A 17,565-nucleotide genomic window follows, 5' to 3' on the forward strand; every position below is an offset into this window, starting at 1 on the left:
ATAGGAGCCATGAAGAGTTGGATACAGGATAATGCTTAGGTGTGTGGTCAAAAAGGAGATGTTAGAAACATTTTACATGCACTGCTGCACAAAAACAGCCCTGCTTATCTCTATTTTAAGCTGAAGCACACCGAGGATTTATAGTATGTGTAACTAGCTCTACTGTGTGACAGGATGACAGGAGGGCATGAGATTTGCCTCCGCTTGTAAATGTGCACAGTTGCAGATCAGGGAAATACAACTAAGAGAAAATATTTCCTCATTTCCTTTTATGAATAATGCAGTTCTTCCACATATTACCACCTTTAATTTCTTACAGTTTTTTTTTGTTTGTTTGTTTGTTTTCCCCCTCCACTAAACAGGAATGCCAACTCTTCTAGGGTTGTTTTGTTTTTTGATGACATCGTTGCAGTTACTGATGTTTAGGAACTGAACAGAAAACTCAAGCCATTGTTTCCAGTGCAAGCCCTAACATTATGGCTTATGAAATTTATGTTATATATATGTATATATATATATATGTCAGACTCATGAGAATGAGAACTCTGCTTTAGTTTCATCTGTATCTTCATCTGGGGAAAAAAGTGTAGGGAATACTGGTGGTGGATTTATTATTTTTATATAGCATTTATTATTTTTATTAAGATAGGACCTAGAATACCTACCTTTTATTAAGATAGGACCTAGAATACCAAGTCCCATTGGACTAGATGTCTCAGGTAGAAACATATTAAAAAGGAGGTGTTGTATGCCCTGAAGTATGTCTCTGTTGGTAGTTAGAGCCCCAGATGGATACCAATCTGAGTGTTATAAATCAGATACGTTGCTGCCCTCCACAGAGAATTTGCTAAATATTATTACAAGTGTTATCTTTATTGTGAAAGGTAAGATGTATGTTCTATCCAGTATCATTACAGTGAAGAGACTGTTGGTAATAAACAATGAACAGTAGTATGGGAAAAAAGACCCTCGTGTCTCTTACTGTCAAGCAGGTCAAAATTGCTGTGTTTAGTATTGGGGCAGGGCTTGATTTGCTCTTTTTTAGTGAGGACATTCTGCTGTTGTTTGATTCTGAGGGTTGAGTGATTCACTACAGATAGTGAAAGGGGGGAATACCCTTTCACAGTGGGGATACCCTTTTAGCTAAGAAAACTAAGTGGCATTATTTTTTAACTGCTGTCCTTCAAAATGGCCTGGGCAGGAAGAGATGAGAGGTATGAATGGACCAACCATTGTTCTTCGAATATGAGAAACAACAAGGAATGCTGCATAATCCATTCCTCTTTCATTGGCGACTGCAGGCAGAGCTTCGAAAGCACAGCTTAGCAGCGTAGCGTTCATGCTTGACATAACGAGCAAGAATTCATCAGGGTATGCCCTGTGGTGAAACTTATCTTCATCCTGTGGCTGTCATGAGTGCTTTCCCATTTCTTACATGTCCCTTGGTCCACACATGATGTTGCTCACACCCAGCCCCAGTGCCACAGCCATGACCCATGTGAGCAAGCCCAACAAGGTGGGCAGGAGGGTCTCATGAGTAGGACTGGGCTGAGTGTGCCTCTGCCATTCTCTCCCTCAACTGCTTGCTAATGCTCTTGCTTATCTTGGACACTTTATTCCCCAGGTACACTTTCACTGGCATTTACACTTTTGAGTCATTGATAAAAATATTGGCGAGAGGATTTTGCATGACAGAATTCACCTTCCTTCGAGATCCATGGAACTGGCTGGATTTCAGTGTTATTGTTATGGCGTAAGTAGCACTCCCTTATATTTTTTGAGACAGTAGTGTGCAATAGATATTTTTTTTTAAATTATCTAGCTGTCCTCTTTTTTATTTTTCCACTCAATTGTACTAAAAAATGAGAAAATTCTCACTATATTAGGATGGACTTTGTTTTCCTGAGTGGTTTCAGAGCAAGAAGTCGGAGGAATCCTCTGTTTCGTTCTGTCAATTCACTAGACTGTTTTAGAGAAATTATTTACATTTGATCTGAACTCCTGGGCCCACGCTATTTGAATGGAAACAAAACTGGGAAAAAAATACTCAACCCAAACTTATTTCAAACAGCAGTAAGGGCCACTGAAGTCAGTGGTGGGGTTCAGGGATCAGGACTAATATTCTTAGTAATATTTAGCAGAAGAACAACACAAAGACATGTGAAACCTATGTGGCCTTAATTGGGAAGATTCCCATTTATTTTAGTAGGTCAGCCCAAGGTCAGATCCTAGTATCTGTTACTACCTTCCTGTGGTTTTGGCTGAACTGGCATCTGGCCATTGTGATAAGCATTTCAAAAAATGCAAGGCAGGTGGGGAGGAGCTTTTGGCAGTCAGCACACACTAGGTATTTTTCTCAGCTAAACCTTTCCTCAAGCAGTGTGATTCTTTTGCAACAATTACAGATAGGACAGAGCACCCAGTGTTGCCAGCACACTGTCCTGTCCATTGGATACTGTAATTGATGCAGGGAGTTGAACTCTAGGGCTCTGAATTCTTCATGACCTGGAGAGCTTCAGTGCAGGGGTTCCCAGTATTCTAGAAGGAAGGAAGCTTTTGACAGTAAGGTAGAAATGAGCAGAGAAAAAAGGATAAAAAAGCAGCAACTTGCAGCCTTGACAGTGCATGACACTGTCATGACAGTGTTCTTCCTCGTCTTCTCAGCTCAGGTGGAGGTTGGGTGTCATCCCCCAGCTCTGCAGAACTCCTCTGGGAGCATCTCAGTGGCTGTCACCAAAATCAGAGTCTAAGCAGTCAATGCAGACAAGGTCTGGATATCCCTTAAATTATAGCCTGATCACCTTTAGAGAGTTGGCACTTATAGAGCTAAATTAAAATATGCACAAACCTTAAGGTGGACTATTGCCCAATTTATTAAGAGATGACACCTCTTTTTTTCTTCTCTGATTCTTCTCAACTTGAATGGCCAGTGAGTTCTCTGGCCCTAGGAATTGTAAATTTTTCCCTGAGGCTTATTTGACCTCAGTTTTTTGTTTCCAAGTTACATTTCAATTTTCTGTCTAAATGATATTCCATCTCTTAGTTGCATTTCTCAGGCAACCCCATAACAGGGTTGCCTGAGAAAAACTAAGCTCAACATTAAATTATTGCAATGGTTGCTCGCTTCAGAAGTGGCAGTTTATCCTGTTGCTTCTTACTTTAAGGCAGTAGCATTAACAATTTTGGAATAGAAAGGAAAGATTTGAAATTCTGGAACAGAAAAGAAGGAATTTATACTTATAGCTAGATGCAAGCGTTTTCTTCAGCCCATAAGGAGCAGGGAAAGAGTTAAAAGTGACTGCAATATGATCGTCATATGTACAATGAAACCTGCTTCCCAAGTATGCAAGATAGCACAAAGCATTGGATAATGGACTCTATTCTGATATGATTTATCCTTCATATAAATTCAATTTGCAAGCAATTTAAAGTGAGATTGATTATACAGGTAACTGTGGTGTTGTTTTTGCTTGCAGCTAGTGGTATTTCAGTATCTGGAAACAAAAACAGCATGGGATGTAGAGCCTGATAAGGGGCCATGAGATTTAGATGGGCCAAGGGTTTTGAGCTAACTGAAAATGTGATTGTTTCACTGGTGGATGTTACAGTGGAATGACCATCAGTTATTGTAGAGCTATTGCAGAATTACTTCCTACCTCCTCTTTGGGGCAGAAATTGCACAGATTGGGTCACAGAGAGTAGCTTTTAATAGCACGCTAGAGATTAAGTGATGCCACAGGTCTCCAGGGCTTTTCTCCCACCCTGTGCTAGCAGAGAGCCGTGGCTTCTGACCCTCTGTGGGACCATGGATGGCTTCAGGGGAATTTATGAAACTGCCCTGTTTAGATCACTGTTTCCTAAACAAGCGAGTGGTTTCCGGAATGAGCGGGGAGAAGTTGCGCTAACTGTGTTGGAAAATGTCCTGCCAAAATTTTAAAGACATTTTAAAGCAATTTCCTTGCTAAACAGAAAACTTGGAGTGGGAACTCCAGTTGCTTCTCACTTCCCATTACAGAGGAACTGAACTGCTGCAATTCCATCCAAGAAATGCTCAAAATAAATATTAATTGACTGTTGTGAACAAGCAGCAGTAGTATTTGCTTAATATGTTTGTGCATATAGTATTATTTTGTTTGTACAAATCTTTGGTCAGAAAAATCATATTCGCATCCTGTTGCTTCTCCCCAAAATATTTTTTCCACCCTTGCATGCTGCAGAAGAGTTTGGGAGAGAAGCACTGGGTAAACCTGGTGAGGAATTACTGGACAGGTAAATGCCAGACTTCCCTGTAAGACTATGCAGAGGAGAAGCAATACTTCTCTTCTAGGCCATAACCTGGGTTAGCAGGTATGAAGAGGATGCTTTGTCCTCTCCCAGAGGCTTTTGCACAAAGTCCATTTTAGCAGGCTTTGTAAAATAGTCAGGTGAGTTTTATCCTTAACATGTGAAAACATAAGCCTCAAAAAAGTAGAATATGTAAATGTAAATATCAATACAAAAGGGTCCAAGAGCTGTTTGGTTGAGAAGATACAATGGTGATTTTGATTTTATTGCATACTGGGGAAATAATTTTGCAAAACAATGATAAACCCGAGCTCATGCTGTAACTAGCCCTCCTGGGAGCATTTTGCTCGGCTGTTCCATGGGTCTCTGTGATGACCAAAATAGACACGTCAGTGAATAGCTGGGATTGGTATTTTAATCATAAATAGATTTTAGTAGGATTGCAATTATATTCATTCAAAAGCCATCTTCCAGCAGCCAAAGGGCATGGATTTGATGTATAAAACAAAATAAAGTTTCAAGCGTCTCTTGAAACCAACATCTGCTTTACCATGCAGTACATTGTACAATAAATGACCCAGTGGAAATATTTGCACTGATACTTTCCCGTGTTGTCCTATATGTAGCTTACAGATGCTATTATATGAAATTACTTGGGTATTTGAAGCTTTTATTTTTATTTTTAAGAGCAGCAAAACAATTCTTAATGTTTTCTATAATGTAAAGAATGTTTGTTAAAATACATGATGGAAAAATCTTTGTATTATTTGTTGCTGAACAGCAAGATAACAAAGTTCATCCGGTAGTTTTAAAGAATTGATGCCTACTAGATAAGCTTAATAGTTCAAGAAATATTTGCAATAATGTGTACTATGAAAAACCCAGGATGTATGGCATCAAAGAGCAGCCTGAAAAGTGGATGCACCTCTCATTCGGATGCGTTCGCTCCTGCTATGTATGAATGCATTCTTCATTCAGACAAGTCTCATACTCTATTGTATAATTCCAAATAACTGTGACTTAATTCTACAGGTATGTAGGAGAATTTGTGAATGTAGGCAGTGTTTCACCTCTTCGGACTTTCAGGGTATTGAGAGCTTTAAAAACTATTTCAGTAATCCCAGGTAAGAAGCCCTGATCCTTACATTTTGGCTCTCAGCTACAAGTGATTCTTTCTCTGTCTCTCTTTGTCCCCTTGACTGTTGTTTTCTGCTGGTGTTTCGTCATTGTCTGTGTGTGACTTTCCCTTGTTACAGATACATAACTGAATTTGTGGACCTGGGCAATGTCTCAGCCTTGCGAACGTTCAGAGTACTGCGGGCGCTGAAAACAATCTCAGTCATTTCAGGTGAAAACCAGGTTAAACACTCCGGCTGCAGTTAAAGCCTACATGCCATTTCCAGTAGTAAACGCAGTAAATAAGAGTGACTTAACCATAGATACTGATCAGGAAATGGAGGAATGTAGGGAATGTGACCTGTCAATAGAATACCTTTGTCTGATGTATTTCCCAATACCATTTTTGTGGGCAGGAGGAATTAGAGTGCTTCCAAAAGTACAGACCTCACTAAAACGAGTGCTGCTATAAGAAATGCCGTATACAGTGGCTCGTGAATCACAGACACAAAGTGCTCATTCATGAACCGTATGAGAATGGCAATGAAACTCTTTTAAAGTCTTCAGATATTGATTTTAAAAATGGAAGGTTAATGACCTCAAGATGCGTATTTGTGTTTAAGAGCACATCGATAGAGGAATCTAAATCTGTGCTATGAGCTGAGGTTTCAAGACTGCAAGCACAGATAGCCTAATTTGTTCTGGTGTTTATCTATTTGCATGTGATAGAAACGGTGTTTAAATTTCAGACCCTGAATAGATCAGAAAAAATTCCATCATTGATTTTGTCAGATTCAGCTTTTCACCAAATCACATCTTCTTACGTTTTAAAGACTATGATTCCAACCCCCCAGTCCTCGCTGAAGAAAAATAACAGTGTTTTTGTACAGGCCAGGTAGTGAAAGAAGCTTTTTTTCATAGCTTGTGATCTATTTTATTTCTGTTTCTTAAAATAATAAGGTTTTTTTGTTTGTTTGTTTAGTAATTTATGCAGGTATGAGTCCACTTAGGACTAACTGTATGACAATAAATTCTTGCCAAGCATTATCTATGGACAGGTCTCATTCAGCCTCAGTGTTTAACATCTCCAACCTGCATGGCAAGGTAGAGAAGGTAGCAAAAACCGTGCATGGTAGATCCTCTTGGTGATAATCCTGAACAGATGTTGGCAATTACGTGTCAAAAATATTCATAACATTGAGAAAATTGCTCAGATTCTCACGCACAGCTCTTTAAAGTTAGAATGGTTTTGCCATCCACCATGGTATGCACACCTGCATTAAAACATAAATGTAAACAAATGCCACAGCATAAACTTTTAGGGGCTTGTATTACAACTAATTACGAACACTCACAGGAGGTATAAACTAAAAATGGAAATTTTGGAATTAAGAGATTAAGGAAACATATATAAGAGTCCAGGGCTTACTCCATCATTCCAATGTTTAAGTTTTGAAATCAGTGAAATTATTGAAAAATCAAGCTACTTTTCATTGAAAGGGCATGGAAGTCAAAATATAGCTTTAAAGAATAAATATATTAGGTCTTACATACTTAATTATTAGGTCTCCTATTTCCTGAAATTGATTCCTGTCTTAATTCCTGTCTGTAATTTTAAAAGGAAAAAATTAGCAGAGAGGTTTTGTAAAGTTTCTTTAACTGGATTTCCACTGTGAAAGTGTTTTTGCTTGGGAAAGCTTTAGCTGAACAGCAAGTTGAGCAGTTTTACAGATCATGTGGAATGGTAGTGGCTAATCAAAAAGAAAAGCAGAGTTTCTTAGCTTCCTTTGCTAGTGATTTGAAGGCTAACTTGGAGGGACAGACATCTCCAGGGGACACTTTTCACTTTTCATCATGTCTCGATCTTGTGCTTTTTCAGAGCAGGGCCTGTCAATTTTGCTGAGTTATATATATAGAAATTTTCTGTTGTTCTGTATTTTGTTTTACATAGAATGATAAATTGTGTCTGTTTTTCAGTGAAAAAAGGAGTATAGAGATTCAAAAAAAGTTTATTTTGAAATTCACCAAGCACTTCAGTCATACTGAGTGCTAAGTTGTTCCATTTGTTGGTTAAAGGAAAAAAAATAAACAAAGATGAGGAGTATTATTTATTAGAGTGATACATGGTAACTCACATTTCCTTTTATTTTTTCTTTCTGCCTATTTGATTAGTCTTTTGATAACTGCATTTTTAGATACAAGTAACTGAATTATTTGCTGACATAACTGCATTAAGATATGCAAATAAAATATCTGGCCCTTAAATTTTATTGTCAAGATTACCTGTGCCCTGAGAATGTCTTAATTCCAGATGCAGGGAGCTACAAATTGCTAAGGATGACTTAGCTGCCTGTAAAATGCAGCTGTATTTTTTATTCGTTTGTTTTTTAAGTTAATAGATAATTTCAGAGGAATCAGTTCATTTATTTCCATTAGGCATGCATTTAAAAAGAAACATTGGGCATGATATGAGCCTCCATGCTAGATGGAGGGTCTGGAGCCCAGGACAGGGACCTGTTGGGGTGAGTCCAGAGGAGGCCATGAGGATGCTCAGAGGCTGGAGCAGCTCTGCTGTGGAGCCAGGCTGAGGGAGTTGGGGTTGTTCAGCCTGGAGAGGAGAAAGCTCCGGGGAGACCTCCCAGCGGCCTGCCAGGGCCTAAAGGGGGCTGCAGGAGAGCTGGGGAGGGACTCTTGGGCAGGGGGCTTGGGGATAGTACAAGGGGAAATGGCATTAAATTAAAAGAGGGTAGGTTAGATACAAGGAGGAAATTCTTTCCTTTGAGGATGGTGAAACACTGGCACAGGTTGCCCAGAGAAGTTGTAGATGCTCCATCCCTAGAAGTGTTTAAGGTCAAGCTGGATGGGGTTTTGAACAACCTGATTTAGTGGGAGGGGTCCCTGCCCATGGCAGGGGTGTGGAGCCAGTTGGTCCTTAAGGTCCCATCCAACCCAAACCATTCTATGGCACTGTGTTTACTTGGAGATCAGTCTGAGTTTTTAATGATAACATAAGCTCATGCTGGGATGAAATATTGTTCTACAACAGGCTTAACAAGGAAGAGATGATGAACACTAATATTTTCCATGAGATTTTTTAGTTCAACCTCTAGAGAGAACAGAAAAAAAGGTTATTTTTTTTCTATCTTTTATATCTTAAGAAAAGAACACTGTAATGTGCTCTCCTTTGCAAATATCTAAGCCTTTCCTCAATAAAATTGATCACGCTTCTCTATCAAGTAGTTATGTTTGTACAAACGTACTTGGGCTCAGCATGCTCGGTGAAATTGCTTACTGAAAGTAACAGGCCAAGTCCTCCACGGTGTAAGGCTTCTGTCCAGCAAAGCACTTAGAGGCTGGTTTTCAAAGGCATTCCGCTTCACTTGAAATCAATGAGTTTCACTATTGACTCCAGAGGGAGTCAGTAAAACTAACAATTAGTGCTTTTAAAAATCTCACCTACCTCTAATGCCTTGCTCTAAGTGCGCAAGCAGGCACAGGGACGTTTAGGGGACGTGGACTCATAGGATTCAAAAAGATCTCCCGAACTCTTGAAGTCCATTCCCTGGCCCTAGCCTGTGTTTATGCAACTCATGATCTTCCTGAAAAGTCTGTTCTAGCACCTCATTACCTTTACGTTTGCTCTGGGAGGAGGGTTTCAGATCCAGATTCAGCAACCCAAATGTTAGCGTCTAGCAGTAAAGCGGTGTGCTTCCTGCTCAGTGGAGTCCTGGGGCTACATCTCTGGGGCTTGCTGTCACACTGGCATCTCCTGTGGGTCCTGTCTCTGAATCCAGACCCACAACCACCCTCATCCTCTCTTGGTGCATTATCAGCTCATCATTTTTAACCCTACAGCCACTGTATAAGACATCAGGTCCGTGCCTTACACTCTGTGGCAGCCTTTAACATGCCCAAAGACCTTCATGGATCCCCTCAATTTCCCCTTTCCTGCATTAAGCACACACATTTCTTTCTGTTTTCCAGTTTCCCAAGATATCGGGGAAAACAAGCTTTCTGCAGTAGCTGGGTATCTGTTTATCTAGACTCATTAAAGAAAATGTTTTTAATTTCTTCATACATCCCTTATGTTCAGGTTCTTAGAAATAGTGAACGTTCTCTGCATGGGAGCATAAAACCTTTAACTCTCAGTGATTTTATTTATTAATTAGCATCTTGCACATTGCCATGGCAACTAGATTCATTCGTTTTCATCCTAGATAGGAACCATGATCAGCTTGTAGGACAACCCACTGATGTTACTCATTTGTCTCCCGTCACCGGTGTACCCAAATCCCAGAGTACTCAACAGGAACCTTTCCTGTGACTAAAGAGGACTCTAATTATAATTTATCTGCAAGGAAATCACCAATGTTTTTGTGATAACTAAGAACTGAGTTAATTTAAAGCCCTCGGGTACACCCTTCTATGCCCCAGCATCGAGAGCCTGCAAAATGCAGGCCATGGTCATCATCAGGATTTTGTGAAGTACCCATATCCAGAGAAGCTCTGCTGCTCTTTCTAGAACAAGCGTGCACATCACGAACATTTCACATCAAATGACAGGATACAGGCGAAAGGTGACCTCATAGAAAATTGGGCCAAGGCACTTCGGGGCCTGATCCAGCTCCCATTTAAGTTAGCGTGAGTCTAAAGGCTATAAATAGTGCCGTGAATGTTATCCAGTACTTTACTGATAGCCAGAACAAAGCTTGGAGTGCAAGAATTAAGGCTGTGTGGAGGAGACTGACTGTTGTTCACTGCTTGAATCTCACAGAAGTCCCCCTGCAGAAGGACACATTTCATCCTTATGACGGGTAAATCACTTCACTCAAGAAGTAGATATCTCAGAGGTGAAACATTTGCACCTTCCTTGCAGACTGGCCTGACAGTCACATCTTCGTACAAGGATGGTCTACAGAAATGCTGACAACCATTCAAGTTTGCCAACGGGGTATTAAATTCTTAGCTGCTGTCCATGGCTAATGACAAAATATGTTCATCATGAGTAGTGACAAAATATGTTCATAGAGAGTGAAATCTCTCCCTACATGCAAATGATTCACACAGACAAGGCACATGCACGTCTCTTGGTGCAAGTCACACTCTCTGGTTCCGTTTTTGCCTTTTTTTCCCCGCTGGTTTCCAAACTGTACATGTAAGTGTCTGATGTTCTGTAGGTGATTGCCAACATCTGGTATGGATGTCATACTGAATTATGCTAATACTCTCACATCTCAAAGGAGGAATGGATGGTGCTGTGGGATCTTGCCATTTCTCATTGTTTGGTGTTGCTTGCATTTTCTATGGTTTCTGATTTGCATTTGAAAACTGATTATTTGATTAACCTCTGAACGTGTTAATTTCTACCAGTATTAACAGGAATGTTTGGGCCAAATCCTTCTTGCTTTCTGCAGATGTCAGGCTGCCTGTACAGCCCTCATTCCACTGATTTTGGATGCTCTGGTGTTACTCATGTCACGCAAGCAGGATTTGGCCCAGAAGTGTGGAAAGAATTCAGTGATTCAGGAGACCACTGTACCGATTATTCCATAAAGAGTAATCCACAGCGCCATACTCATTAACAGGTGTAGACGTTACTCAGCTTTGGATCAGCTCCTCAGTTTTTGCTGCATGCTGCCTGTTGGTGTTTGACTTGCAAGAATTAAGTAAATGCCTTTAATGCCCCATAAATAGAATCTTCTATTATGCTATATTGCAATGCTCTCATTGGCACTATTTCAAAGGAGGATTATTTATCTAGAAGATTTAACAGTGCTCTAAATTTGAATACATCTAGCATTGCTTTTACAAAACACAGGAATTGATTCAGACAAATGCAGAGCACCTGCAAGAGGTTCTGGGTGTCCTTATTTCCCCTTAGCCCTTCCATTTACCAGGCAGAGAAAGTTTAAATGAATGGTGATTTAAACACTTTGCTTAGCAGTGAATTGTGCCAAGCCACTCGATGGATGCTACTTAACTTTCTGGGCAAATTTTCTTTTTAAAGGGTGAGAAAATAACATAGTTAGACTGTAAGTATACAACTCCCAAAATTATTTTCCTTGAAAGTTGCAACAAAGTTCCAGAATCACAGAGAACAAGTTATTTTTAAGTGGTCTTTAATTACAGCAATTGTATTAATAAAGCATTATTTTCTTAGATTGTTCAGAAGTCTATATGCTATTTTTTTTTAAAAAAAAAAAAAAAAGGTAAAGCAGAAAGCCCTCTCATAAAGAAATTATTTGATACTTGCAAGGAACGAACTTATAAATCTAACAGCATAGAGTTACTCTTCTATTTAAAACCCCACTAGGTAAACTGAGAAAAACATGTTTCATGAAATGACCTTGGAATTAACAGTACTGGGGCCTGAATTTGAAAACAGGTAGTCTTTTCTGGTGACTAGGATTTTGTAGGTCATGCTTCCTAATGTTATTGCTGTTTACATTAGGAATCCCATTGTCCTTGCTCATGTGAGTAAGATTAATTAGTGTATGTAAGCAATACAAATGCAGTCTCCAAGCTTGTATTTGTGTCAAACAAACAAATGAATGTGCTGCAGTGATTTCACAGGGGGTATCGAAATAAAATAATTTGTGGTTTGGCTGTTTTCCCTTTCTTAAAATTCGGTTTGCATTTGGATTTCCCAAGTTTCCCTGGCTTCAGGGAAGAAACATCTGTGCATTCAAAGGGCAGCCTATGATAAGTATGACTGAGAAAAAATCAGAATATTAAATGAAGTATAAAAAAAACACAACAACTATTGTATTTATAAATCACATTCCTCTTTCCCTACCCCATTACTTTTTTTAAGACTAGGCTTTACAGGACCTGAGGAAGTCCTTCAGAATAGGGCTACAACTAAAACCAATTTCACTTCAGGTATAAGGTTTACCCAAGGCTAGATTATCAGAAAAGCTATGCTTTTCATTTAGGCATCAAATTTTCATTGGTAATCAAATCTGTTAACAAACCGAAAAAGTTCAAAGCTAAGCTTTATCTAGATACCTGAATAGAACTCACCTCATTTTCAAAATCTGTTTCTGATGAGGAACGCAGATCCCAAGACTATCCAGCTTTTGCCTCATGTTTTTACTACAATTTTTTTTGGCTTATTCTTGTGTATAAGAGGGAAATTTATAGCCTCTCCATTTTTAATGTGCCAAAAAAGAGCTTTGAAGAGGTAAACAGAATATTTAATGAAGAAAGAGGGCAATTCCACTTGAGGGTTCAGTATCATTTGTTTGGAAGGCCATTTTATAGTAATTAATATAATTCACGGGTTAACCTAATGGCAGTAGTGCTATAGAGCACTGAAAGTTTTAGTCTGGTAGGACCTGGATGCTATTCTAGCAGCTCATCCTCCTTTAAGGAGCTATGATTTCCCCCTTACTTTATCTACAGAATTTTAAGCAAGACCAAAAGCACTATTTTGCCTTCCTACGCATCCTCAAGTACATTTTTACATTATTTTAAATTATAAAGCACTATCTCAACCTTCATTGCTGTCAAACTCTTGGGATGGAATTCCAGGGAGCTGAGATTTAATGTGTATGTTCATATTCACTGAGCAAATCAGCATGTTTCTGAGTATTTCCCAGGAGAATTCCTCCTGTTTCCTTTTTGCATTTTCTATTTTTCCATTTAACTCAATTTCTCTTACTGTTGCCATACTGGTGACACTGATTATCAGAAGCACTGATTAGTACTTATTGAGTATTACATATAAGTAGTGACGAAACAACAAAATTGCTACCACTGTGCAGTTGATGTTAATGTCCAACTAAAGGATACAAGATTTAGAAGAACAGTCTATTTATAAAAGAGTGGGTTTTGTCATATTCGTGTAATGTGCAACCAGCTCAAATATCACTGAACACTTCAGGAACACTTCAAAAGCAAGCAGCATCTTTTGGGAAAACAGTATAATTATTTATATCTATATACTTAAATAATAACAATCTGAATCTAGTGTTATGGGATGAAATAACATAAGAGCCAGTTTGCGTTACCCCGGCCTTTATAAGATGATTTATCTACATTGGCAGTATATTATAAAATGATTAACTTTGACCAGGTATTGTTGGAGCCTTGGGTTGTTTTACTCAAATAGTTTCCACTGGGTGTATGTGATTGCCCATATTATTTGGTTTACTTCTAATCTCAAATTCCGCTTGTTTTAAACATATGAATTGAAGGCAGAGGAATTATTCATATGAGGACAGTGAGCAGAATTTGGCACTAAAAATGTAAAATAATCAGGCAATAAATAACATTTTCATAGCTCTTCATCTGTTTATTCGAGGGATAAAGTTATCAGTCACCTGAGTGATTTAAAATTAATTCACATTCTCAAAAGCCAATGGGATTTAGGCTTTACAGCCTTTACTGCAGCTCCATGAAAATAGAAAAGACTTCCTGTATTTTCTTTTATCCATGACTAGTTTTTGTTTTTGTTTCTCACTGTTCCTTCATCCAGTTATTTCCTTCTATTTTTAAATGAGTGTTTTTGTAACATTAACACCAAGACTTTTGTCAAGATAAAAGTAGACCAAACTAAATGTTCATAGTGATCACTTGTCTCCTGTTTCTGCCGTCAAATTACAAATATGTAGTAGAAACCCTTCCAGTTTTCCTTTCCATTCAGATTTTCATCATAAAAAGTTGCTATCTGCACATGTGTTTCAGCCTCTCAACCTATAAACTCTTGGCTTTTATCTCCCTAGGACTGAAGACCATTGTAGGTGCACTTATCCAGTCTGTTAAGAAACTTGCTGATGTGATGATCCTGACCGTTTTCTGCTTGAGTGTCTTTGCCCTCATAGGCCTCCAGCTCTTTATGGGCAACTTGCGACACAAGTGTGTCAGGGACTACACCATGTTTAACTCCACCAATGGCACGTTTTACTTGGATGGTAGGACGTGGAACAGCTCAGAGGAATTTCTTAATGATCCAGGTAAACACTTTTCTTTACTCTGTTATCTGTTTTATTTATTTATTATCATATTGATCGAAATTCATATGTGAATTCATACTGCAAATGCAGTGTCATGTGTCTACTGCCTCTTCACAAAGTTGACGTGGTTTGGAAAGATCTAGGTAGAATTTTCTGTTGTACATTCACAATTCACGCTGAAAGTTTTTTAGTGCTTTCCTGATGCAGACTAAGTGCCTGGTCACATAACTGGTGATTTTCACAGTTTTAGGGTGTCTCAAGACTTTTTTCTTAAAGCTTCCTTTCCTTAAATCAGGTGATCAAGTGGAAATTTCAGCTGTATGTGGGGGGGTCTGTTTTGCATGCTGTTCCTTTAAGACAATTTATGGCACTAACATTTTCTGGCAAAACTTGAAAATTTGAAGTAAAAGTCTTAAAAATCAAAAAGCAACACAGAGCAATTCAGTATTTATTACACTGAAAAATCCCAGGAGTGTTATTTTAAGGAAATCTCATGCTATTAGGGCCTGAACTCATTATATGGTTTGGGCCATCCTGCAGTATCTGGTGCTCTGATGTTTATTATCAAAAGGCTTGTTTTCTAGGCCAAAGCAATTTTTAATACTCTACAGTCTGCTAGACTTTGAATTACAATGAAATAGGTTCACTGAACTCATTTATTAACATTTAAAAAAGACATTTCATGTAAATAAACTTCAGAATGTAAACAAGGAGCCCAGCTATTAGCTGGGTCTGCACCAAAAACCTCTGAGACACCAGAGAGTCCCCAGTGACTCCAGTGGACATTGGCTTGCATCTGAAAAAAAATCAGTGACGCTTTTGAGAGAAGGAAGCAAACAGACAAATATGCCTTGCAAGGAGCTTGTAATCAGTGACCTTTGGTATTTTATTTATTTTGAGAAGACTGAAACACATAGTCAACTTGCTAACTAGAAATGTGGTTGGTGGGAAGTAGCACAGTCATGGGGTCCCTCTGCTCTGACTGTATGGGCCCTACAGTCATCATTCCTGACCCCTAAGCCAGGTTCAGGGCAGTTGTCTGGCTTGATCCAGGGCTCTGTTGAAGTGGCACAAAGTTGTCTCTAACCCAGTTTTGCTTCTCAGAATTGTATGGCTCTTCAACTACATTATGTGGTTCAGGGACTGAGCCAAGGGCAGTCCTGTCATTCCACATGGGCAACTTCTGGCTTTTCTGCTCGGTTCCTTTCCCTGCATTCTAAGCAGCCTTGGAAGGAGTAGCGTTAGTAAGCTTTAATTCAAAGAATAAGAAGCTCAGTATTGGTATTGTTAATGCATAATGTGCTTAATAAAACATTAAGGAAGGGCATACGCAAAGCTCTGGCTAAATGAGGGCCATCTTCAGGGCTGACCTTGATTGTCAAGTTATTTGCCTCAATGTCCCTTCCACCAGCTGAAAGGGGAAAGAGAATTTTAAAACCCTCTAATAAAGGTGAAGGGATGACATTGGAGCTGTGAAGATACTGTGGTTCTTTGGGAATGGAAGTAGGGTAAATGCACCACTGGTGGTCTCTATAAAAAAATATAGTTACTGTCAAGGCCAACTGCAGCATTGCTTTAAATGGAAGGAATTGCACAGCTGCTGCAGCATGCCATGGGCAAGCTTATTTGTGTGGGTCTGATATGGGGAAGGGGAGAGACACTCATGTAAATCCATTTGGTAAATCCAGCAATGGGTAAGATGGTCAGGAAACTATATTTATTATCGCTAAAGTAGATTGACCTATTACAAGGTTAATCAACTTGGTGAGATAAAGGATTAAAGTGAAATAAAGTTTGACCATGCAGTATTAATAGTAAGCAATAAAAATATAAAGGACTGTTTTAATGTTTTCATAATATTGGAAAATAAAGACAGTGAACTATGGCAAACAACTGTCACTGAAGATGGATGGACAAGACATATTTAAATAGTTGAAATGTTAAGTCACTGCCAAGGGCCACTGAAGAACTGGAAGAAAAGTAGATGTATAGGAAGAACGTACTAACCTCAGAATAAAAATTCCTCGAGAAGCTGGAGAAGGTGGCTCAGCAATAAGACTAAGCAGAACAATATTAAGTAGGATTTTCATTTAATGTTGATAATTATGCCAAAGCAATTCAAAAATTGAAGGACTGGCTCATTTTATAACTAGAAGGGATATTGCTTTATATTCCATTTTGCGTAAGTATTATGGTGAAATGAAGTGAGTATTTAACAGAGTAGTACTGACCACAATTTAATAATGGTCCGAATTTCAAGTACTTTATGGAATTAAGCAATACATATGGTTAAATTAGAGTGTAGGCAGACCAAATTAAATAAAAAGAAGAATACATTAAGAAACAGAGTAGTGTCAGTGTTTATTTTGGGGAAGAATTAGAGAAGAAAATTGGCCAACATGTTGAGATAGTAAAGTTCATTCAAAGGGAGCAAAAACAATTACAAAAGCTCACTGGAGACTTTAAAACGAATGCAGCTGAGTCACTTAGTTTGAATCAGGAATAGTAATCTAGAAACACAGAAAGCAGAAGAAAGCAGAATCCTGAAGAGATTCATGATAATACATAAAACAAACAAACAAACAAAAAATGCAGTATGTAAACAAATGCAGCAGTGAAAAACACTCATAAATGGAAAAATGAATTGTTAATTTGTTCATCAGGACACCAAAATAATGAATCAAAAGGGATGGTATGAGAGCTCTGCTCTTGGAGAGCAAAAGTTTGCTCTGGATTCTTAATGTTTCAGAGGACAATAGGAAACCTCTGAAATATCATCAGCCTCTTCTTGTGTCTTATGAACCTTTTCTGCATGAATGGAAAAACAAAGCGAGTAAATCCCTTTGAAAGGGATCTTGGTGCAGAAGACATTTTGAAAGGGATTACTTGGTGCAGAAGACATTTTGGTTTTGTGGAAGGCCTGGAATAGATTTAGCTCTGCCCTTTTTATTCCAAACAGATTTATGTATGTGGACTGAATTGTATCCTCTACCCTTAGCGGCTCTCAACCCCCAGGCCGGGAATATTCAGTCATCTGTCTTTGCAACACTTTTTTTTTTTTTTTTTAATAAATGGGGAAATAATTTATAAAAATAACTTTGTATGGATCATCATTGGCTTAACCACAATTACGTGGTAATGCCTAATTTTTGTTTGATCCTTGTGTGATATATCCACTTTTCCCCGTGATACAGGGACTCCAGCCCTG

The 17,565-nt window shown here is 38.7% G+C and overlaps 1 protein-coding gene across 9 annotated transcripts in view; it reads left to right on the forward strand.

Annotated features, from left to right (window-relative positions):
- LOC137852076 (sodium channel protein type 5 subunit alpha-like) overlaps positions 1-17,565 on the forward strand; it is a 206,768-nt gene that overhangs the window by 49,064 nt on the left and 140,139 nt on the right. For 8 of the 9 annotated variants that reach the window (XM_068673366.1, XM_068673364.1, XM_068673370.1 and 5 more), the window contains exons 5-7: positions 1,625-1,753; positions 5,541-5,632; positions 14,127-14,357. In XM_068673366.1, coding sequence (XP_068529467.1) covers positions 1,625-1,753; positions 5,541-5,632; positions 14,127-14,357 — 452 coding nt within the window. Of the gene's footprint in view, positions 1-1,624; positions 1,754-5,316; positions 5,409-5,540; positions 5,633-14,126; positions 14,358-17,565 lie in introns of all 9 variants that reach the window. The other variant, XM_068673369.1, reaches the window with a different exon arrangement.

The sequence above is a fragment of the Anas acuta genome, chromosome 2, assembly GCF_963932015.1.
Source record: "Anas acuta chromosome 2, bAnaAcu1.1, whole genome shotgun sequence".
NCBI classification, from domain to species: Eukaryota; Metazoa; Chordata; class Aves; order Anseriformes; family Anatidae; genus Anas; species Anas acuta.